Genomic DNA, 24,313 nt, shown 5'->3' on the forward strand with positions numbered 1-24,313 from the left:
GACAGGTAAGCTAATGTAACGCACCAACACCTTATATAAAAATACAGGTTTCTCCGGGTTTGAACATGCTGGAAACATGAATAATGTCAATCCCAGCTGTAGATTTGGGTAAACGCACATAAACACAGTTTACCCACCTTTTTCAAATAAAACACATGGTTTACTCACCTTTCTATGAGTTTATCATCACTTAACATTGGCCAGATTAACCAGCGGACACTTATAGTTTTCCCTTTTTTTTTTCTTTACCACTAAAAAATATATAATCAATCTAGTCTATCATTTTAGGACACTTTAATACAAAAATGTTAAACATTTGAATTAGTTCAGGAAAAAAAATCCCACTCTGACCTTTCAGGGTTCATTTGACAACAAGAGGTAGGCTAAATGAAAAATGTTTGTTTATTAGTTGTTGTCTTTTTTTCTTTTGTTGTTTGGGTGAACCAATGCTTTAACCCATAACCCATCAGGACATAATATAAGCTTTGATAGCACTTTTTTTATTGATTATTTTACAAGGTTGTAAGCAGAGCTGTTAGTAATCATTCAGACTTTGCCCTGTCCCTTTTGCAAACATAAAAACACCTATGTTTCCAAACACCTCCTCTCCCCATTGTTGCATCAGTAAGTTACATATAGCCCATTGCCAAGATTCAGAAAACAAACCGTGAAAGTTACAACATAGTTCACATATTTAACTCATAAAACTGATTTTTTGTTCACACATTTGTGAAAAAACCAATGCAATACTTCGTGATTTAGCTAAAATACGATTAAAAATGTGTTTAGACGTAAATAACTATGTCCGTGAAAGAGGTGTGTGTGCTTAAATATCATGTTTTCCATTCGTTTTCCATGTGTGTTATCAGTCAGGGCTACTGCTGATGTGTGTGTGTCGCGTGAGCAGAGCAGGGAGCGCCAGTCATTCACTTCCAGGTGCAGCTCGCTGCGGTCCAGTCACATTTCAACACGAACTGCTTTCGGCCTGATAAATGCGCATGCGCACTACGGCTGACCCCTCCGGTTTCTGCGTGCAATGCCACGTTAGTAGCGGTAGACACAAAATACCAGCTACTCTCCCAACCTCAAACAAGAAAAAAGACAAAAACTCAAAAAAAATTACCAGCTAAACTGTAACCGACCGTGTCTGCAGCGCTCGTCTCTCTGTCAGGAAGAATACTCGACGGCAACTATGTTGAAGTTTTTGCTCATCTGCACACTGGCTGTAGCCAGCCGGGCTGAGATCGCTGAGGAAGAAGATGTCCTGGTGCTTAGGAAAAGTAACATCGACGAGGCTCTCAAGGCTCACCCCAACCTCCTGGTGGAGTTCTGTAAGTATTAAATGCTGTAAAATCTCTTCAGCTAAAGCTGTGTATCTCCAGAAGCCTCAGCGGCTGCCCGGCTAGCTAGCTAATTTAAACCTGGTTTGATGCTAGCACTAAACTTTGACACTTGTGACAAGTTGCCGCTGTTACTGCCTAACTTGCTGGTGTCTAGAATCATTTTGCATCCATGCGTGAATCTCAGTTGTCCACTAGCTGTTTCCCTTTAGGTCAAACTGCAAAAAATAACCGGAGCATTGTTTATCAGACTGCTTTCTCTCTGACAGACTATTCACCATTACATTTCACAAGCTAGCACCGAGTATCCTCGAAGTGTTTAGATTCTGACCAGAATACGGAACTTGCCATAACAAAGCAATCCCTTACTTGTTTTTACTATTAACTTTAATTGTATTGCAACTTATGTTTAGCCATGTTTGCTTTAAGTCAGCTATAGCTCCAGGATGTCATAAATAAGTATGCTAATAGCAGCGCATCATATTGCATTTAGAGAAATGGGCCAGTACTGGCATGCAGTCTTGTACCGTCGGGATAAAGCTGTAATAACACGATTGTTAAGGCCAGACGTAGTCAGAAGGTGAAAGAGCAACTTAGGTGAATCAGTAAAGTGCGGGGTTATTAAGTTTCGATTGCCTGCTGTGGTTTCATACTGAAAGTTTCAGTTTTCTTGAAGCCAAGACGTGTTATTTCCTGTCCTTTTTAATCCAGGACTTATTTTGAAGTGTTTTTTTCTTTGCCTAAATGTAGGATAAGCTTTTGTGGCATACCACAGGCTTAAATGAACCCACTTTTTCATAGCCTGCAGGCCCGTCCTGCTACATTTTTGTCAGCTCTTGTTGACCCTTGCATACTGTGTGACGCACCCGTGGACCAGTCAGAGATGGCCGTGGGGAAGACTATCCAATGAGCTCCGGATGGGAGGGATGATGGCTTTGTTTGCCCACGTATTTCTCAGCTGGGCGGGATCTCAGTTGAGATGTGGAGCTAGGTTGACGTGTACTTTACAAAAGTTCATCTGTGCGTCTATATTGACCGACCTGGAACAAGGAAGTTTTGTTCTTACAGCCAGGTGATGCAGGTCGTTTATTCGACGTGTCATTTCTGGTTACGTTGATTATCTACTTTGATTTTTATTTTTTTTTATTTTATTTTTTTTACCAGAATTTACAATGTTGAATTAGACACCATGGCTTACAAATTATCGTGTGAAAGCACAGTATAATTTAAAGTTTGCCACATGTTTACAATATTCTCTAACTTAGTTATTTCCATCATTAGTTAATATATTAGTCACAAGTTTCCAGAGCCCAAGATAACATCCTCAAATAGCTTCTTTTATGAACCAACAGTCCAGTGCAGTGTAGAAAAGTAGCACATCCTCACATTTAAGCTGCTAAAAAGTAAATGTTTGATGGTTTTAGATCAATTCTGTGGATTAACCAATCGATTAATCAAGTAATCATTTTCGTATCACTATATTTTGCTCTGCGTTGAATAGCATGCGTCTTGAGAGTAAAGGCACTTAAGTGTTTTTGAGAGGGTGATCATCAGCAAAGTCATACAATATGACAAAATTAATTCAGTTTTTTTTTTATCTAGACAAAATCAAATTTTGCACTTCACAAATACAAAGAGTTTAATTTCATAGGTTTTTGCAGTTATTCAGAAAAGTAAAGAAATGTAAAGACATGGCTTTTTCCTATTGACATGGTGTTATTTCTAACAGCGCATGGACTGAATACTTAAAAAATGAAGGGTCATCAATAATGACAGTAGCTTTTTTATTTTTTTTACATTGGTTTTGTTTTCCAGCAATATTTTGTAAGAAGGCATCGTGAGGGATAATTTTGGGCCAAAAATGAAAAACCCCTTTAATCTCGTTCACTCATAAACAGCAATCCAAATCTCTGTATGTGCCTGGCTAAATGTCATCCTGACACTCCTCTGCAGATGCCCCATGGTGCGGCCACTGCAAGGCCCTTGCTCCAGAGTATGCCAAGGCCGCTGGCATGCTGAAGGCCGAGGGTTCAGCGGTCCGCCTGGGTAAGGTGGACGCCACAGAGGAAACAGAACTGGCCCAAGAGTATGGCGTCCGGGGATATCCCACTATCAAGTTCTTCAAGGGCGGAGAGAAGGAGTCACCTAAAGAGTACTCTGGTGAGTATTATTTTGAATTTCACTCATACAGAGGTGCTTACATCAGACAGAGATTACTTAGAAGTTTGAGGCAATGGTGGAAAATGACACTCCTTTATCTACTGCAGACAGTTATCTGTTGATGTAGTGGTTGTTTATTAATGTTATTATTAATTATTCTCATGAATTGTATCATAACTTCTTTTTTCTTCAACATGCAACTTGGTTTTTCCTCCACCCAGTGCACCTTAATGCATGAGAGACTTTTTTTTTGTCACAAACTGATGTAATCTTGAGTAACCCCTGTCAATTTTTTTTTTTTTTTAATGTTAGCGAATACTTCCTTTGGCAAAAGGATCAGATCTGACAACCATAGGCAAGCCCTATTGACTTCCTTTATCCCAGTAATATGATCTGCACAGCAGCGTAACTGAGAACTGAGTCAGCCAATCAGCTTTCAGCAACATGCCTGAGATAAATGTGGGTTGGGCCCTCCCTGCACGTTTCTCTCATGCTGAATCTAAGCCGTTAGAGAGATGTGCAGTTCCTCACGTCGCCTCCTCTCTTCTGGTCTAAGGCAGGCTCAGTTTGGAAAGGGTGGGGAAGTGGTTGGGAAGTGTTCTGGTGAAAATTACTACTCTGAGTTGAGTCCAGCTTCTAGAAACAGCCGTCTCCCACGTACTGCTTAAGGCTGACAGCACTGCACCAAGACGCCGTGCTGTATCACTTCATCAACATGTGTTTCTCTGTGAAGTTGCTCCTGTGTTGCATCAGTGTTCAGTCAGACAGCCACGTCTGTCATCAGTCCAGTTTAATTTCAGTGTGTCAGTCTTACTCCAAAGAAAGGAGCACAGGCTTTTACAGCCTCAAAATTTTGAATTGAATTTTATTTTTGTGTTGTAATTTAATTCTCATACAAGTGGTGTAAATATGCCAGCTCTGTGTTGTCATCTGAAGTTGTAAGAGCTGTTAGCTAGAGGTGTCAGGAATGGTGAAGTGGTGCTGTTGAATATTTTCACTTTCAAAATGCACTTTCACTCCATAAAATTTATGAGGGGTTTCCTGTACTTTGTGTGTCTTCAGTTTGACCACAATACAGGCAGTGCAAATTCACTTAAACATCTGCTTAACCTGAGACACTATAATATTGAAATTGAGGTCAGGAATATCTGTCTGCCTTAATGACGTCTCTTTGGCTCTGTTAGAATACATTTCTAATACGCACAAACCCTAATAGCTGATTGCACATTGTCCATATTTAGTTTTAATGGTAAAAGTTGTGCTTTTGACAGGTCTAACTATGTGTGTGTATACAGAAGTACTTGAGCTATTGTGTTTTGTTGTCTTGCAGCTGGCAGGCAGGCAGATGACATCGTCAACTGGCTGAAGAAGCGCACAGGCCCGGCCGTCGCCACCCTGGCTGGAGTCACTGAGGCAGAGTCTCTGATCGCTGACAATGAGGTTGCAGTCATTGGATTCTTTAAGGTATGATTCTCATCCCTCAAGGTTTGAATATAACGAGTCAAGATTTAAACAAGTCATTTTTGTCATAAAACTCCTTACTTTAGCTCATATTGTCTAAACAGATTCCACCTGACTTTTGGATTTGTGTACAGTGCTTATTGTTTGGCAGTTTCCACCATCAAGCTCTAATTTGTCATCTCAAAAGCACAGTTGATACATTTTTGGCTGTTCTCTCTCATTATGATTTGTTGGTTTGAAAGAGCCATACTGCAGTTTAAATGATTAAATCATTGGGGATGACTTGCAAAATGCTCTATCTAAAGCAAAGTTTTCATGTGTCTGTAGGATGCCGACTCCGCTGACGCCAAGGCCTTCGAAAAAGCAGCTGAAGCCACAGACGACATTCCTTTCGCCATGACCTCTGATGATGCCATTTACTCCAAGTTTGAGGTGTCCAAGGACGGTGTTGTCCTCTTCAAGAAGGTAACTTCACGTTGTCAAGTTTTTTTCTTCACTGTCACATTGTGTGACTATGACATCTGAATTAATTACAAAGTGCATGAGCACTTAAATATTACATCAATGTGTATTCACACATAAACTGTGGGTAGGGCTGGGCGATTAATTGAATTTTAATTTCGATTTCGATTTTGGCTTCCCTCGATCATGAAAACAAGATAATCGTAATAAAACGATCATTCTGCCGCACGCCGTGTCTTGTGTGGTAAATGCAGCGAACCCTTCCATCTCCACCTGTGCACTCCGCTCCGCCCCGCCCCCGCCTGAACAGTTTCGCTTTCAGCCACGCCGGTGCGTGTTTGGAAAAAACGTGTAGAAGAAGACGGTAGAAGATGGCAGAAAGGAGCCTTTGGTCGGGAAGAAAGATAAAGCGAATTCTGTGGTGTGGAAACACTTCGGTTTCGAGGAGTCTGACTCGGAACAAACGAAGATATTGTGCAAGATAGGCATATCCACCCGGCTCCCGCAGGCATGAAGAAATAACGGATGCCGTCACATACATGATGCCAAAGACATGTGCCCTATCAACACCGTTAGCGAGCCGGGGTTCAATAAACTGATTAACACATTGGACAAGCGGTAGTATGTGTTACCATCACGTCACCATTTCAGCAGAATTGCGCTGCCCTTTATGACGAATGTCGCGGAAAAGTTGCAAGAGAAGTGTCAACAGCATTATATTTTGCCACCACAACGGACCTATGTTTTTTTATTTTTACATTACATATTATTTAATTCATTTTATTAAAATATTTTTCTTGTTTATTTGCATTTTTCAGTTCAAACTTATCGTGTTAAAAGAAATACCAGAGTTAAAAGTTCAATAAATGCTTGTTCTCAAATCAATGAATAATCGTCTTTAATAATCGTGATTACAATATCAATCAAAATAATCGTGATTATGATTTTTGCCATAATCGAGCAGCCCTAACTGTGGGTACAGGACACTTTGCTGACATGTTTAATTATTCCTTACTGTCACAGGAGTAATCAAAAGATATTGTAAATAGGTTATTAGTGGCCTTGCCTCAGCTTGTGAAACACTCTCATATGTGTAAGAGTTTACAGACAGCTGCTGCTGAAGACATCCTGGTGTTTTTGATCTACACATTGGTAACGTGATGCTGTCGACCTCACAGTATCCCCTCTCTGTTGCTAATCTCGGCTCGTCTGAGGTCCCCTGCCTTTGGACCTGTTGCTTGACCCACCAGCGAATTACCTCAGCATTTTGAGCTGATGGTGATGAATGGTAAAAAGCTGTATTAGGTGATGGTACGTCTTCTGAGTAGCCCCATTGGCTATGAACAGAGGATGAATGCATGGCAGCTGTGTGCTCTCTGTCCAGCCAAAATAAGCCAAACCTTGCTGCCTCCCATGTGATGTAGCCTTCTGAAATTTACACAAGATGGGTTTTTTTTTTTTCCCAGACATGATGCTGTCTTCTAGTTATTGACTACAGCCGTCCACTTGCAGAATAAGTCAAAGGTCATTTAGCTTTCTTATCAGCCAAACCGATAACTCAGTCGGTTTGTGGATTTGTCAGATTGGGTCAAGGTCCAGTTTGTCCCTCAATTAAAAAAAAATAAGGAAGTGAGTAATGTGCAGGTGAGGGCCACACAATGTGAATAAGCCACAGTGTTGATGTTATGTCAAAGACCTTTATGTATTGTGACACAGAGATATCTACTGAAGTTAGCATGCTAACCAGCAAGCCCCGGCCCGTCCTGTCTCGTAATACCACTTTATACCGCAAGAGGGTGTCATCCTTAGTTTTTCCCTGCTGCCGATGCCCATCTTTCTCTTGCTCCTTTGTTGCTTCACTTCTGTTGTGTCGCTGCCGGCCCTGTCACTCTGTCCCTGAATTCATACTCCTGGTCAGAGTCGCTAGAAATCACCTCCTTATTGTCTCCCTTGTCTTTAAACTAACTCTGGCGGGTTAGAAGGCTGTGTTCAGTCCCAGTCTTGGTCCAGCCGTGTTCACTGTCAGGTTTCTAAACCCGGATGAGCTGGGCCGTGTTGCCTGTGGTAACTCCCCCAGTGATCCAACGTCCTAGTCCAGACGAACTCCACTAGCTGCCACTAGCTCCACACAAAAATGCAATATGCACATGAACGGTAGGGGAAGTATAAGGTTAAGTACAAGGATGTGACGGGGTCAAGGGTCAGTAAGCCGTCAGCAGCAGCAGCAGAGAAAACAGTGGCGGAAAGTTTCAAAGACAAGCAAAGGTATGCCATCTAGTGGTATCCTACAGTAACAAGTGGTGTATTGTAGTATAGTATGTGAAAGTTCACGTCACAGCTGGTTTTCTATCGGAACACTTGGCTTTACAGTCAGTTTAGCTTTTTTGCCTGCAGCTTTACTGTTAGTGGTTCACTCTCACTGCTCGTATAGTGTCATTTTTGACTGGAGCCATTTCCAGTTAAAGGGCTTACAGGCTTATGTTGCTCTGTAAATAAGCAACTATCTGGATCAGAGTAAAATATGGATTGAATCACTCAAACTCAGTCCGTAGTGACTCTTAACCTGCAGGCCCGATCCCTACACGCAGTACTGATGTGTGTGTGTGGACATGGGTGCATGTGAGGCTTTGTAAAATACTTTGGACTCTTAGGTGTTATACGTGTAGTCCATTTACCAGTTGCTTAACATTGATTGATTTATTAAGATATGTACTGTTATTCAGTCTTGATCATTTGTTTCAGTTCATTTTCGGTACCTTCTGATGTGCTTCATTATTTTTACATATTATAGTTTGCAGTAGATCAGTAATGAAATAATAATTTAAAGCGGCTACAGTTGCTTCATCAGGAAACGACAAACTCTAAATATCTCAGGCCATTTGATGATCTTATGGATGATCTTTTATTTTGGCACATAGATTAAGACTCAATCTTTAAACTGCGATGTCCATGTTGGCGACTTTATCCTGATACAAACACGGCTGACCTGTGGGCTCGTTGCCTACAATCAGACAAACCCTCCTTAAGCAGGGGCTCAGTCTATAATAAACAGCAGGGGTCCTTCACTTGTTTATTGCAACAGGGGTTTGAGGTTTAGGTTTCACATTACCGGCCAGTGGCCGCAAAGCTGGCAGCATGCCACCGGCCAAATGTCCTTTTTCCTATTGTGTGCCAGTAAGAGCTGCTTGGCACAGCTGTGCCACTGCTATTCTTAACACATAATGAAAGTCCATTTGGACTGCTGGGGGTTCCCAGGGGATTCTAAAGTCTTGTCTGGTAAATCTATTTTTGGTGTTCACAGGCAAACTACATGAGTGGATAATATTTGTATCTCAGTGTTTCCATGTTTCCTTTACAGTTTGATGAAGGACGCAATACCTTTGATGGAGAGCTGACCAAAGAAAACCTCCTGGCTTTTGTCAAGGCCAACCAGCTGCCCCTGGTCATCGAGTTCACTGAGCAGGTAAACACTGGGGCCATGCACATCACGAGACCTCTGTCTCTCTTTCTCACTCCACTCAACTGTCCACAACAAGACCGAGCAAACTTGTGTATTTCTGTTTTCTGCAGACCGCCCCTAAAATCTTTGGTGGAGAAATCAAGTCTCACATCCTCATGTTCCTGCCCAAAGCTGCTTCAGACTTCCAGGACAAAATGGACCAGTTTAAGAAAGCCGCACAGGGATTCAAGGGTCGGGTAGGTGAACTTCCCCTTTAACCATATGTATTCATTAGAAGGATTGGGTGTTACAATCCCCCCCCCAGTCCTACTAATCTAGACATCCTAAACTCTAAAATCAGCTATTGACCTCTCCTGTCTCCCCTGTCCAGATCCTGTTCATTTTCATCGACAGCGACGTGGACGACAACCAGCGCATCCTGGAGTTCTTCGGCCTGAAGAAAGAGGAGTGCCCCGCCATCCGCCTCATCACCCTGGAGGATGAGATGACCAAGTACAAGCCTGAAAGCGACGCCATCACAGCAGAGGGCATCACTGAATTCTGCACACAGTTCACAGATGGCAAACTAAAGGTGAGGCAGAGTAGTTATATGAAAACATTCATACTGAGAGTTTGATTAATGTGTTGTTGATCATGGACTTACTGAGGACAATATCATGATTTTGTCTATTGAGCCATAATCAAAAACATGACCCTGAGTTAAACATGCAGTTAAACATCATGTATTTTAATATAGATTTGGTGTAAAATGACAATTACTGAAGTGTATAGGATTAGTAACACATTTTCTATGTTTACCTTCTTCTTTCACAGCCCCACCTCATGAGTCAGGACATCCCTGATGACTGGGACAAAACCCCTGTCAGGGTTCTGGTCGGCAAGAACTTCGAGGAGGTCGCCTTCGATTCCTCTAAGAACGTCTTTGTGGAATTCTGTAAGTGCCTCATTTTGTCAGCATTGATGAGTAAACATGAATAAGGTTTTTGAGGTGGTAAAGGGGTTCACCTGTTTGAAGGGGTATTTTGTTTTGTAGTTAAAGCTCAGTTACTGATAGGTGCGAGTTGGTTTCAGTGTTTGAAACTTAAATCTAGCCCTTCCTTACTTTGCACGTGCTAAGCCCTTTTCAAATGCCTAAGAGTTGATCCTAGGGGCTCACTCATACCCTCTCACTGCCCACTCATCCAGACATGGATGTTGAGAAGATCTGGTGAAATATAGCTGTTGGATTATTTTTATAGTGATCAAAATTTGCACTATTTTAGGAGGAATTTTCCATGGCTAGGTGTGGGATACAGTTTATAGCCCATCATGTACAGCAGGGCAGGCCCGTATTCCCTGACAGCTGGAGGGGGAGTTTCCTAGCCAGTCAAAGGGGAACAAGGCCATGAAACTGAGGCTACATGTGACCTGTTGAGTGCTTGTTCGCCTGCATTCAGAAAGTGCTGCAACTGATGATTATTTTATTATCTATGAATTTGCAAGTTATTTTCATGATTAGGTGTCGCATAGGTGCATAATATGTTAAAAGATTGTAAAAACAAAAAAAAACAATTCTGTCAACAATTTCTCAGAGTCTAAAGTGTAGTCTTCAACAGTCCAAAACCCAAAGTATCTTCACTTAATATCATCAGTAACAAAGAACAGCAGTAAATCCTCACATTTAAGAAGCTGGAACCAGCAAATATATGACAACTGGATTTAAAAATAACTCAAACGATTAATCAATTGTCAAAATAGTTGACAATTCTCTTTCTAGAATTGATCAATCGACTAATGATTGCAGCTCAATTTTTTTTGATTTACATTGCAATCTGAAATCAAACATCCAAAGACCTTGATTAGAGCTTAATTTAAGGAAATAAAAGAAAACACATGATATGATGTTGCTTTTAAGTGTGTTCACTTGTCAATATCTAAATGAGCTGAAGGCCAGTCTTAAGAGAACTGTTTTTATCCGTAATGATTCAATACTAAACTTTAACATTTTTGCCATACTTTAGATGCACCGTGGTGTGGACACTGCAAACAGCTGACTCCTATCTGGGAGAAGCTGGGAGAGAAGTATAAGGACAGCGCTGACATCATTGTGGCTAAGATGGACTCCACAGCCAATGAGATTGAAACAGTCAAAGTCCACAGCTTCCCCACTCTTAAATTCTTCCCTGCTGGAGATGAGCACAAGGTGAGTGTTTTTTAATATTCCAGACAATCTTCTCTCTGTGTCATCCATACGCAGAGAGACAGATTAAATATCTGACTGGTATGATCTTTCTTATCTTGAGGATCTTCTGTAAACTTCTTCATTTGTGTTGACTGATATATAATCAGTGCATCTCCTTCTCCACCCACAATAATTGGGTTCATCCTCTTATTCATCACATGCCATTGCAGTTGTGAGTTACAGTGATCTGGGTGGTTATTTGGATCCAAAATCATTGCCACACTGGCCTCCAGGGAATCATTAGAGCCTCTTGATTTAGCAGCGTTAACATGTGCAGAAACCTGAGCTTGCAGGCCTTGTAAGTTTCTGCACCATTATGTTGGTGCTTGGTTCTTATAGATTCCTGCTCGATGACTTCACTCACATTGAGACTGTCTGCTCAGCCTGCACCTGCCTCTCTCCACAGTTCTTTATTGACCAGGCCTTCACTCACCAGCCTTCAGTTTTGAGATCTTAAATGAGCGTTGTATATTGGGGTCAAGCTGTAGTAAGTCTAAGGATTAGCTCATGACCCTACTTAGATGAAGCATGCAGAAGACCAGGGTGAAGGAAGAAGGAAAGAAGAAAGGATGGAGCTGGAGAGGCAGCCATGAGGGGCTGTGAAGCAGGTCATTAAGGCTGGATTAAATGACAGAAAAAATAAGTTGGTTGCTTTGCAGATGTCCTTTGATTGTCCTTTGCACGTGCAGGCTTATTTTAGCAATAACCCCACTGGCTTGTTGCTGTGTCACTGCTAATAGATCACCTCTGGATAACCTATTGGCACTGTTTGAAGAGTGCCAGAGTTTATTGGCTGCTTTCAAATGGCACAGTCAGGTGTCAAAGGCTCAGTGATACTTTTGTTTTTGCATTTTACCACATGCATCTAATTTTTATAATAGACTTTTTTCAATTTGTGTATATATATCTCCCTAAAGACATTTGTCTCAGACATATAGGCTGTCACATGAAATGCATACATACATACAGTAAACAAAACACATAAAGTGCATAGTGCAGACATAAGTAGGCCACATGCAGGTACATGCAATGCTGCCAAAATATACATACACTACACTGCTATCATACAACTGTAGCCTTTACCTGATGAGAACAGTTTATATTCTGAATACAGGACTTTGGAGGGGCCAGCAATACTTTCCCTAGCCTGTTTAACCTAGTCTTCTCATTGAGCATTTGGAGGGAGGGATGCTCCCTCTTCCTCATCACTTTTCATTGCTGTGTGGACCAGTCTGGTTTGGTGAAATTCCAGAATGTAATATACTTTCAAAGCATGATAAAATAACATCATCCCCCACTGCCCAACCCTGGTGGGGATAAAACACAAACTTGTATATTGTTGAAATAAGATGATAATCGAAATTCCTGTCCGATCAACAGGTGATTGATTACAACGGTGAGAGAACACTGGAAGGCTTCACCAAGTTCCTGGAGAGCGGTGGCAAGGAGGGTGGTGCCCCTGCAGGAGACGACGAGGACGATCTGGATGCAGATGTAAGATTATCTTAAACTAAGAGCTGCACTCACACTTTATAGGTTACAGCACACAGGGTGCCTTTGCAACCCTAGCGCTTTATTGATCATTATCGTCATATAGCCAGGTTAAAAGTTAAAATGTTTTGGTTATGGATACCAAACACCAGAGAGGACCTGTTCATATTGAAGAGGTTGTCGTAAATGAGGGACAGCCAAAATGGCAATGACTAAAACAAGAACAACAGCTGCCACATTGGAAGAGTGGCTGCAGGGTAAGGATTTAGAGGTGTTTTATGAATAATTATTGTTCAGCGAATGTTTATTACTTAAACTGTTGCAATTAAGCAGCTGTTTACAGTAAAGCATAATGTTTTGAACCAGATAATACACCCACAGCATATAAGAAAAACATCCCCATAATCTGCTGAAATTAGGGCTCATTTTCAGTAACCTATGCATTATTATTATTAAGATGATCTGGTTTTTTTTCATTCACCTTTTATACAACACAGGGTTGCAGAACGAAATGAAAGTTTGTAAACTCCTTCATGCTACATAAACATGGAACATAAATACAGTGGTTTAGGTTATAATCATATGTCCATAAACACGTACACCCAGGGAATAAATCTGTAGTGCATTGTTTAAAATTTGCGTCAGGGTGAATGTAAACAGCAGCCACAACATGATGATGATACTATGGTATCTTTACATTAAATGTTCAACATCATCAAAACACTGTCCATCAACTTTGACTGTGGACACCTCTTATCATCCTGCATTCTTGCTTCAAGTCAAGTCTTCATATGAAACTGTGGACATCAGATTCAAATGCATGCAATAACTAAAACCACTTTTTGGAGGCATATTTGCCATAATGTCTGTACCCAAAATGGGCTCACTTTTCACTCACTGGACTAACTCCTGTGAGGATGTTACGCTAACCTTAGAACTGCCCCACTTGGCTTTTTGAACTTTAACAAGCTCTCCCAAACCCTCCTGTGTGCTACAGCTCTGCTGCTTCCACTGCACATAAGGGGAGGTCCCTTTTCCTTGCACCTTTCTACTCCACTATTGCCACCACGCCCCCTTCTCAGAAGTCTAATTCCAGCTAAACACTGTCTGCTAAAGCCTTCTGCAGCTGTCGTAGTTCTTTAGCGGGCTTGGAGCCTCCAGAGGAAAGCGGCACGTGCAGCGCTGCAGTCCACATCCTGGCCTTCCTGTATCTGACATATCTCCTCACCCCACTTGTCCTCAGACTAGACATGAAGGAATGAAGCGAGGATGTCATCTATATGCAGAGCAGTTTTGTTGACATTCTGCTGAGTGACAACTGATTTGATTTGTTCAGATGTTAGATGTTTGTCATAACCTCACGAAGGCCTTAGATTATATCTCACCCATGCTAACATTACAGTTGGTGTAATGCAGCCCTTATTGAAGCCTTGTGGAGAGTATGAGTGCGAGTGGAGTCTCATGTGCAGTTTGCCACTATAGTTTAAGCTTGTCATGATGCTAGAATTTTAAACTTTAAAAAGACAATACTAGTTTCCTTTTTCGGTAGCAGGTCCTCAAAATGTGATATTTTGTCTATTAATGCATGTTTTGAGAGATTCTGTGTTAATAAACCATCATCTCCTCTGCCGCTCTCCAGGATGTGGATGATGTGGATGAAGGACAGGATGAGGACTCTGATGGCGAGGACGACGATGGACATGACGAGTTGTAAGAGCCGGCAGAGGAGAGAAAGAGAGAGGGAGAGAGGAGACGAGTCCCGCCCCAACCCTTCCAACCAGTCACCATCACCACCTTCACTTCCCTTGTGGACCTTCCCTGTCCTGTGAACATTTATACTTCCCCTTTAACTGCCTCTCGGTCAGTCAGTCAGCCGGCCTGATAGTCAGCCCGCCAGATAATTAGTCAGTCAGTTCATCAGTGGCGTTTTTTTCCTGCCACATCTCCAACCTTGCAATTTCTGGCCAGACTGGTCTTGTCCTACCTGGTGGGACTCTGTGGAACAGCACACCACCTCTATGGGAGACCTCAATGCCTTCTCTACAAAGCTCCGCATCAGCTGTTTGCCTTGTATATTGTAAACCAAATGTAAAAATGGCATTGAGATCCAGTTTTCAAAATGTTTTTTGTTTTCTCTGATGAATTTGTTCCCCTCCTCTTAAAAAAACAAAAAGCCTTGCCATTGTTTAGTGTGAGTATGAGCTAATGTTTGTTGTAACCTGTATTCATAGGTAAGGGGGGAGGGGGGGTGCCAGTGTTGTTCTCCCTCTGCCAGAAAACCAGAGGACCGGAGTTTTGTGTGGTGGTTTTGTAAGGACTGATCTCTCAGGGGACAAGGGGCCATCCTATAGATGTTTATTTTGCAATGTCTTCACTAAAATTGCCCCCACAGAGCTTGTCTAGTGTAGCACTAAGGGCCCCCACATCTGTAGCTGAGACCAATTATTTTCTTCGGTGTGTGGGGGGAAGGTCTACTTTGTTTTCATTTCTTCATTCCCAAATAATTTTTCGGTTCAGTCTCCTCATTACAGCACGGCTACTGACGCTAAAAGGAACAAAGGTTAATTTTTTTTCGGGGGGGGGAAAATCCTATTTTATTTAATTGCTTTCACTATGAGGTTTTTTGTTTTTTGTTTTTTTTAACTTAGGATGTATCATTTTTAATGATGTACCATTGTGCCCAGCTGTAGCCAGTTGGCCCTGTTGGGGCAGAGTTGGCCCCTTGGACATACTCTCAGACCTGGGATGATTTCTTTTCTATTTTCGGAGCCAGTTCTGATAGGTCGCACTGCATTCATGCCTAATCAGAGATTCATTGTGGTTACTACAGCAGACACGGTTTGGTACAGTCTACTGGTCAGGTTGGTCTGAGAAGTGTCTGTTATATCTTAAGCGGGGAGGGAGCCGTTGCATAGCCCCACCCCTCACCCATACTGTACCCCCTGCATCCCTTTTGGCTCTACCCAACACCCTTGTTGCCACAGCTGTGTTTCTTTGTGTGTGTGTGCGTGTGTGCGTGTGTGTGTGTGTGTGAGTGCATAGTTTGCTGTGTGAATGGTGTAAAATTTGCTGTGTTATGATTTGAATGAGCAGTTCATATTTTCTGGTCGTCCATGAACAGGAGAATGAATGTACTGTGTGCTTGGCAGGGAGGGGAGGAGTAGAGCAGGGTGACAGGGTTTGACAGCTGTACAGTGGTGGGGGGGAAACTTAACAAAGCATTCCATCATATCCAAATTGATGTGGAAAACGTGAAATGGTGGCCAATAAACAAAAAAAATTATAAAAATAAATTTCTCTTCAGTTTGTTTTTTGTTGTTGAAGCACATCATAAATAGGCCTAAAACGGTGACCAAGTATTTTAATTGCATGTAAATTTTCCATCTAATCTTATTACATGAGTTCAATGTAAAGTGTCACATTTAATGCAACGTTTTTTGGTCATGTTGAGTCAATGTGAATACATTAAATAACTTAGTCTTAAACCTTATATATAGATAAATTACATTTCTGTTATTCAAGTATTATACATAAATGTATTGCATTACAAATTGGTTATTCTGTCTTCTATAACAAATAACACATCTAGTAATTTATACACACTGTCTTAACATAATAGAAAAAGTTTGGATTAAATGTGACACTTTTAAATTGAACTTATGTAATAAAACTAAATGGAAGGTACAGAGCCAGTATTAAAAATAGTAACCCTCTTGGATGTTTTCCCCTTTTACAAATGGAATCATAGTGAACATAATTTGGCTTTTTTGACAAGAATTTATAAAAACAAAACAAAAAAAATTAGTGTCAAAGTAAAAAACAGATTTCTACAAAGTAATTAAAAATATATAATGTAAAATGAGTGATTGCATAAGTGCACCTTAGGCTGCAATCACAGCACTGAGTCTGACCCAAAATACAAATTCATCCCAGCACTAAACTCACTTGCTATGTTGAGTTCTGCTTGTTTGCAACATCTTTTTAAATTAACATATACAAATGTATTTCCTACAATAACAAAAAAAAAAAAAAAACTACATGCTGCTCTGAGTATTTTACAACTTTTAAGCCAATATATTAAGTATTCAGTGTTTCTTCACTATAATTTTACTCGTGGCAGTGTGGAGCACCCATAGCCAAGTGAATGAACAAAATCTGAATCCAAATGACATCAAAACTGTGGAGACCTTTAGTTTTTGGTCCAAATTTAAGGGCTGCATTGGGGGGACTTGGACTGATGACATCAGTATTTCTAAAATCCTGGTTACAGCCCATAATGTGGAACAAAAAGAAATCATCAGGAGTCTACAGCAAAGGTAGCATCTCTGTGAGGCTGCAAGGAGGCTCAGCAGTGCTTGGAGCTAATTGCTAGTATATTATCCACTGTCATGACCGACCAACATTGACATCCTGGAGTCACGCCACAAGCAAATATGACCATTCGCTGCTTTTTGTTTGCCCTAAATGATAGTAATTTGAAAAACATAGGGTTTTGGACAGCAAAACCACACATTTGGAAGCGATTACTTTGGGTTCAGGGAACTTGCAATGGGCAGTTTTTAGAATATTAGAGGTCTAAGATGTAGCCCTGCAAACCAAGCCATTTCAAGCTGTAACTTGCAAATTTCCTGAACCCAATGAAAAACAGGCTCAATAGGTATCAGACAGATAAAAAATATCCATGACATCAACACTGTACAAATATCTACTGATGAAATAAAACCACTGAATGTAACATAACAGCCAGTGAAAAGTATATACATATATACAATTAATGTTGCCAAATTTCTTTAGGGTTTCTTGGATGTTCAGGACAAATTTCAACCCAATCCAGTGAAAAATGAGCAGTTGGTGAGGCTGAGAATACACATACAAGGAATCACAAAAATGCTGAAATTTAGCTCAGCGGGCCAAACTTCAAAAATGAATATCTTAAGAAGTATTTGGAGTACAGCTGTAGAGTTTTGCAAGGTCTCATAAATTAAATGGACGTTTCAACATGAATTTTTTCAAGAAAATCCATGAAGTGACCTGGGAAAAGTTCTGGATTTTGGGTGAGTTGGTATGGAATGAATGACCCGTTAATCATCCATTGGATTGGTTGCTAAAAGACCCATATATGTTTAAATGTGATAAAAACGTGATTGTGATAATGGGAGTTGGAATTGTATCCCACTCTCTTGAACCAGGCTGACTGTCTAAAGGCACTTTTCCACAACACATTAGATTTGCCATACAGTAATTTGGATGAGTGAAAAACCCTCAACCCTTTCAATCATTGGACTATAAAATGCCAGAAAAATGCTAAAAATAATTAAAAACGATCACCCCAGAGTCCATGGTAACGGCTTCAGATTTCACTCTTTTTTTTTTTTTTATCTGATCAGAGAAGCAGCAAATGTACCAGACAATGACAAAGTTGCATCCTGATTTGCAAAGAGTAATAAAGAGGATGATACAAACCGTTCAGTCATTGGAAATGATCATCAACCATCCTGTGTCTCACATCACAGTTTAAGATAGAATATGACTATGAAGACAGCAGCCTTCACTGACTGTTTATGTCAGGGCACTTGATGGTCAACAGCCCACACACAGCACTTCACCTCTCCATGCCCATGCAGTTGGCACCGACACACTCCAGCAGTAAACCACTTTTATCCTGCGTGGTGTTTACTAGAAGCCTCCACCCGCCCCCCTCCCTCAGCTCCAGGGTTGTCACCACTATCTTTAAGTGGGAAGCATCTGGGTGCGTGTGGGTGACAACAGAGACGGAGGTTACTGGCTGTCATGTCTGGAGACGTGAGCTATATCAGATGCTTGTGACAGGCGAGTGGCAGGGATCTGACCTCAGGGCTACTCATCTTCCAAATCTCGCCACTGAATCTGTGAGGTGTTGTGTCCTAAAATAGCCGGACAGAGAGTATAAAGAAGCCAGAGGGAGGCTTGGCCTTCAGAGGAACAGATCCACGGTTGATACACAGGAGGACACTGGACAGCAAGCACACTTCAACTTTCTACAGGAGAACAAAAAATCTACTCTGACTTTTAAGACCTGAGGGAAAACAAGCTTAAATCTTTGGAAGAGTGTTGCTGGATTTGACCTTTTTTTCTCCACCTCAAACCAGAATGTGCCCTGTGTCCCAGACCATGGGAATCAAGGCTTACACCCAGGACTGTGGCGTCTCAGTCAGCTGCAAGAGCTCTGCTTCTCTGAAGCCAATCCGCAGCGTACACTTCCCTAATGATATCGTTTTCCAGGACTATGTACGCCAGGGCGAGCTGGAGAGGATCGGCCGTTTTATCAGAGCCAGAAGAGTCAGCCTTCACACCATCTACCACTCTGGTGAGAGCCAGTGACTCATTTACATCACCATGATCTAGGAAACTTCTGCAATTACAAATCTTTTCTTATTAATCCAAAACAGGATTCTGTACTGAACTTATGGTTATTTCTCAATGTAGGCATGGCTGCCATCCATGAGGCCGTCCTGTCTGGGAACCTGGAGTGTGTGAAGCTGCTGATCCAGTACGGAGCCGACATCCACCAGAGGGACGAGGAGGGATGGACCCCACTGCACATGGCCTGCAGCGATGGCTTCCCACACATTGCACGGTGAGCATCTGCTCTTCTTCTTCATCTACTCTAAAGTAGTCAGAAATATTTAAGGTTCTATTTCAATTTAATTTAAGAAAAGACTATGTTACTGTTATGGACTAATGGTAAATGCTGAAATATAGAGCAACAGCAGAAGAGGCAAAATGTGGCGTGTAGGAAGCAGCTGACATGACATGTTAAAACATTTTCAAGCACATACCAACACACACACACACACACAGAGAGAGAGAGAGAGAGAGAGAGGTAAGAGAAGCTGGAGGAACTGCTGCATTCTTGCACCTCTTTGACCTTCCTGACACTGAAGTATGACACAAACTCGCATTGAGTTTGCCAAAGACGCAAACCAGCGAGATCTGACCTCTTTTAGTAAGCAGCGTTATATTGTGTTTCTTCCAGCTACCTTCTCTCACTGGGTGCCAACCCTGAGCTGGAGACAGACTGCGGGGAGAAGCCAGCTGACCTCATTGAACCGGACAACAAGGAGCTGCTGGAGATCTTTGGCCTGGCTGTCAATGACTGAAAAAATCTGGCTGTGAACGACACAAGTGTGAACCTGCTGCCCAGTCACATGACTGTTCTGCAGGGATGGACAGAAAGGCCACGTCGGTCCAGCAACCTGATTTTATGAGATGCCTCGGTTATGGAGGTCAAGGACTGTGGTTGTGTGGTGGAGGGAGGGCTGATGGAGCCTGTTGGCTGCTTCCTGGATGGAGTAGTTTTGCTGGTTGGGGCTGGCCTCTGACCTCCAGCAGTACAGATCTACTGTATCCTGTAAGAGCTTCACATATTTTTATACCGTAGTGAACAGAATTAACTGTGGAGTTTGTTCATTTTATTTGGCATGTCACTCGCTGGGGTAAGGAGGGCTTCTGAATGTTGTGAAACCTGAAACTGTTGTGGCCGCTCAGCTCTTTAGCACCTCTCTGACAGCTAAGACTGGCAAAACCAGACACGCTTGTGTTGACTGCCTTTATTGAAAATGTTTGAAACTGATCAGATGTTTAAGCCCTGGAGTTTTTTGTAACCCTTTGCTGTCTGATCAGTTTAATTCTTAGTTGACTGTATTCATTTTTTTGTTGTTTGTATATGACTTTTTTTACTTTTCAAAATAAAGTTTATCAGATGATACCTTTTAGTGTGCCTGCCTTTTACTTTATGTCATAGTAGTGTGAGAGCAAAACTGATCAAGGCACTGCCAATAACATCAGAATGAGCATCGCTTTGAGCTCCTGGTTGAATTCAAAGTAAACAGACCTGAGGGACTCGGAACCAATTTCAACCTTTAGCAAGGTGCATGTGAACGAGCAGCCACCTTAAATATTAAATCATCTGCAACATTTAGAAGAGGGCCATCATAACAGATGGCCAACATGTCTTGGTTTCAACAAGATGTTCTCCTTTCTACAATGGCCAGCTTTCATCCTCAGGGACTCAAAGTGATCAGAGAGCTCCCTAAAGCAAATATCTGATACAAAACACTGTCAAAACTATGCTGTTTAACTGGGCAAGCTATGTTTAGAGACAGAGAAGAAATAAGAAACTTTAAGGTCCAGTGTGTAGGATTTAGTGACATCTAGTGGTGAGGTTACAGATTGCAGCCAACTGAATACACCTCATATCTCCCAATGGTGGCTGCTTAAATACAAAATGCCTCTCTAGAGCCAGTGTTTGGTTTGTCCGTTTTGGGCTACTGTATAAACATGGTGGTGCAACAGGATGGAATACAAGGAAGAGGACCTGCTCCCTCTGTAGATATAAAAGGCTCATTATCAGGTCACAAAAACACAACGATTCATGGTTTACGGTGATGAAAACATTAATATGAATACTATATTCCATTCCTACCCCTCTCCGCCTAAATCCCACACACTGGACTTTTTAAGCTGGACAAATATTTTTTTTATCTTAACAACAGAATTAATGAGCATGTACAGTGTGAAATGGGTCACTCTTGATGTCAAACTCACAGAGAATTACCATCCAACTCTGCAGATCTCCTCATCTTTTCAGCTTTTTTTCTTGGCAACATTTTTTGCTGTCTTTTCTGCCCATGAACACCATTCTCATCAACCTCTTTTTCAACAGCAGAAAGCCTCTGATTTACCAACAGTAAACTATCCAGCACCAAACTACAAACAGAGTTGGCATCTAACTGATGAACATAGTGGCTGAGTACTTGCTCACACATTCACTTAATAAGGTCAGAATACTGTGTGTGAATTTTGTGTGCTCAAAATGCTCCACTGTTCCAAAGTGGGCAAAAATATCAACTATTGCCACTTTAAAAACCCCAAAAGTTAGTCTGGATGGATATATGAGCCAAAATCATCAAATGGAGATTTTATACCTCCATTTCAAAGGAAAAATCTGACTCTGATATAAACTACTTATTAAGTGCCTCTTGAGTCCCATTACTGAAAACACCAAACAACCTGGTTAATCTCATCAGGAAGGATTAATGTCAGAATCAGTGAGCCGAACACTGAAATTCAGGTCATATCCTTCAAAACTGCTGCCACAGAAGCTTTTGGGGCAGTCAACCATACTGATGATACAACATGGACCATGCAAAGCAAGTGGAATACGGTGCATGTGATGTAGGTTTTTGTTTAATTTAAGTTCATACTAAATCTGTCACAGAACAGGTTCCAAAAGTCCTTTAGATTATATCAGATGGGGAAGTACAAAAACAGTTATTTACAGCTGATATAAAAATGGAATCCATGAGCAGGCCTCCGTGAGGACGTCTTTCTCAGTGAGTCTCTGCAGGCAGACAGCAGCGCCGCCTCCACACGCTCATTCTTTGAACTTCCACTCCTGTCTGCACATGGGGCACTGCTGCTGCACCTGCTGTGAGTTCAGCCATTTCAAGATGCAGTGCATGTGGAAACAGTGGGAGCACTGACCCCAGACCAGCGGGCAGTCATCACCAGGCACTTTACCTGCAAAATAGGTTGAATATTACAACTGACTAACAACAGTTTAGTATCACAACTGTCTTATATACTGTAAAACATACTGAGAAAAGAATGTCAATCATCAAAACTCATAGCTGAATATTAAATGGTAATTTAAAACTATATAATGCCTTCATTACTGGATCAGTTCAATGTTCTGAATGTAATGACAAGAAAGTATTTTTTATCATATATGAAAATACCTGTATTGAAGTTTGCATCACCTACTGTATTATTATTGCATCATTTTGTGTTTATTTAGTTTTAAAAAAAACATGCCAAACCCATGCAAAAGCCTCAAGTGTGCTTCTACAAAACATTAAATATATATCTTTACAACTTCTACAGTTCAGTTTTCACAAAATGTGCAAAATTATTGATGCAAAAAGGCAAAATGACTTGATAAGTTCTTTCCTCACATAAAATGTGCACATGCTAAGTCCTCAGAATACAGCAGAGCATTTCTCTGTGCTTAACATCATCACCCTGGTTTGTGGCATAGAAACAGGACTGCTGATTCGTCCACCCTTCTGTCTGATTAGTGTCAAACTGTAGTCATGTGTTGAGTGTCTGGTACAGTAGTGTAAAGAGTGGTTTGATTTTAAAGGTTTTCCAGCATTACAGTATTACTGTCATTTACCGTTTTTTTTAGATTATTACTATGATTTAATAAGTAACTGATATATCTAAGGGCTGATGTCTTGAATTAAAATGCTTTGTGGGCAATATTTCAGACCATCACTGGATATGATAAATACAGAGAGGTAAGTTAAGAACCAGGTTTACAACTGGAGAGTTAAAGTGATCTCTAAACATCATTATGTACAGTTTATTTAAAATAGTACTGCACAATCAATTAATAAAATGACTCTTTATAGTCATATTAATCCTACATCACTGAAAATACTGACTTCTGCAGAAATTGGCCATTTATTTTCACTGCTGTTTGTATTACCTTTAAGTAAATGCAGTTACTGTTCATTGTATGTATAATTTGATAATTAGACTAATAACTAATTAATTTTAAATGCAATACAACTTCAGTCATTGAACACATGCAGTGTAGTGATGTAGTGAATTCCTTAAACCCCAGTGACATAAATAATTCTTTACTTTAAACATGAAATTCAAGTTGTTTTACTACAATAAATGATGTTATTTTTAGGGTATCTCTTTCTCCGAGGAGCCTATTTATCCTTCTAATAATGATACTCTTCCTACTGTGTTGGTTATTGTATTTGAATACAAAACGTACAGGAAAAACGATGTAAAGCGGTCACAGTAAACATGTTCACCTGGACATCTCTTGACAAACCATACCATAAGGCTAACTAACGCTAGCTCTGTTACTTACAGTCCGGGCAGCAGCCATTAAAGGGCATCCTGCAGATCCCACAGTTTTCATCGTTGGCCACCCACAACCAAGAGGCCACCCCGTTCCACTGTCGGATCTTCACCTTCATCCTCCGTGTCTGTCGAGAGCAGAGACACTCAACACACTCCCATATGAACCAAAGAAGCTAACGTTAGCATGTGAGCTAATGTTGACAAATCATTTATGGAGCTAGCTATTATTAGATACGCAACATGAAGCCTTTAATAATTTACCAGACAGTGTCCAGCGTCTCCTTCAGTTATCCAACAGCTATAGTTAAGTTATAATGTTTCCTTGCAAACTAGATATCATGTTATAGCCAGTTTGTTGAGAGGCAGCAACATGCACCTAAAAGATGACCCGGGTAAATTTTCCCTTTTCTTCTTCTGTGGAAATTCTGACCGGCTGTGTGCTGTGATGGGAGGGGAAACACTGCCCTCTACAGTCCATTTGGGTAAAAGCGAGAGAATTTCTTTTTCAAGAAACCAACGTCTAAAAAACTCATGTCATGTAAAATATAAAAATGTACACAAACACACACACACACATATATATATATACATAGGAAGTACAAGTTCCTGAAAAAATTAGCCTACTCACATGTCCTAGTCACTTTCTACCACTGCAGCAACAAACTCTTTCTATATACAGTTAAATAGACACACTCGGGTAACATACTCTGCATGAAATCAAATGGTTTCAAGGGCGGGGGAATCCTTAACAGTAAGACTTTTTGTTTTACTTGAGATGACTTGTAGGCACCAGAG

At 41.0% G+C, this 24,313-nt stretch overlaps 3 protein-coding genes across 3 annotated transcripts; 2 read left to right on the forward strand and 1 right to left on the reverse strand.

The window, feature by feature from the left end:
• Window positions 1-924: 924 nt before the first annotated feature.
• p4hb (prolyl 4-hydroxylase, beta polypeptide) lies at window positions 925-15,888 on the forward strand. The gene is made up of 11 exons (XM_073474639.1): window positions 925-1,331; window positions 3,294-3,500; window positions 4,831-4,964; window positions 5,289-5,426; window positions 8,782-8,886; window positions 8,994-9,119; window positions 9,254-9,454; window positions 9,697-9,817; window positions 10,884-11,065; window positions 12,485-12,598; window positions 14,235-15,888. Exons 1-11 carry the CDS (start codon window positions 1,193-1,195, stop codon window positions 14,307-14,309), a joined length of 1,542 nt encoding a protein of 513 aa, XP_073330740.1. The 5' UTR covers window positions 925-1,192; the 3' UTR covers window positions 14,310-15,888.
• A 2,836-nt stretch (window positions 15,889-18,724) lies between these two features.
• Window positions 18,725-20,207, forward strand: ppp1r27b (protein phosphatase 1, regulatory subunit 27b). The gene is made up of 3 exons (XM_073472664.1): window positions 18,725-18,941; window positions 19,061-19,211; window positions 19,611-20,207. Exons 1-3 carry the CDS (start codon window positions 18,725-18,727, stop codon window positions 19,732-19,734), a joined length of 492 nt encoding a protein of 163 aa, XP_073328765.1. The 3' UTR covers window positions 19,735-20,207.
• A 1,598-nt stretch (window positions 20,208-21,805) lies between these two features.
• Window positions 21,806-23,934, reverse strand: anapc11 (APC11 anaphase promoting complex subunit 11 homolog (yeast)). Its single transcript, XM_073471293.1, has 3 exons — window positions 23,780-23,934; window positions 23,526-23,643; window positions 21,806-22,156 (listed from the first exon to the last, which is right to left on the reverse strand). Exons 2-3 carry the CDS (start codon window positions 23,632-23,634, stop codon window positions 22,011-22,013), a joined length of 255 nt encoding a protein of 84 aa, XP_073327394.1. The 5' UTR covers window positions 23,635-23,643; window positions 23,780-23,934; the 3' UTR covers window positions 21,806-22,010.
• Window positions 23,935-24,313: the final 379 nt, after the last annotated feature.

Source organism: Pagrus major, chromosome 1 (genome assembly GCF_040436345.1).
Source record: "Pagrus major chromosome 1, Pma_NU_1.0".
NCBI lineage: Eukaryota > Metazoa > Chordata > Actinopteri > Spariformes > Sparidae > Pagrus > Pagrus major.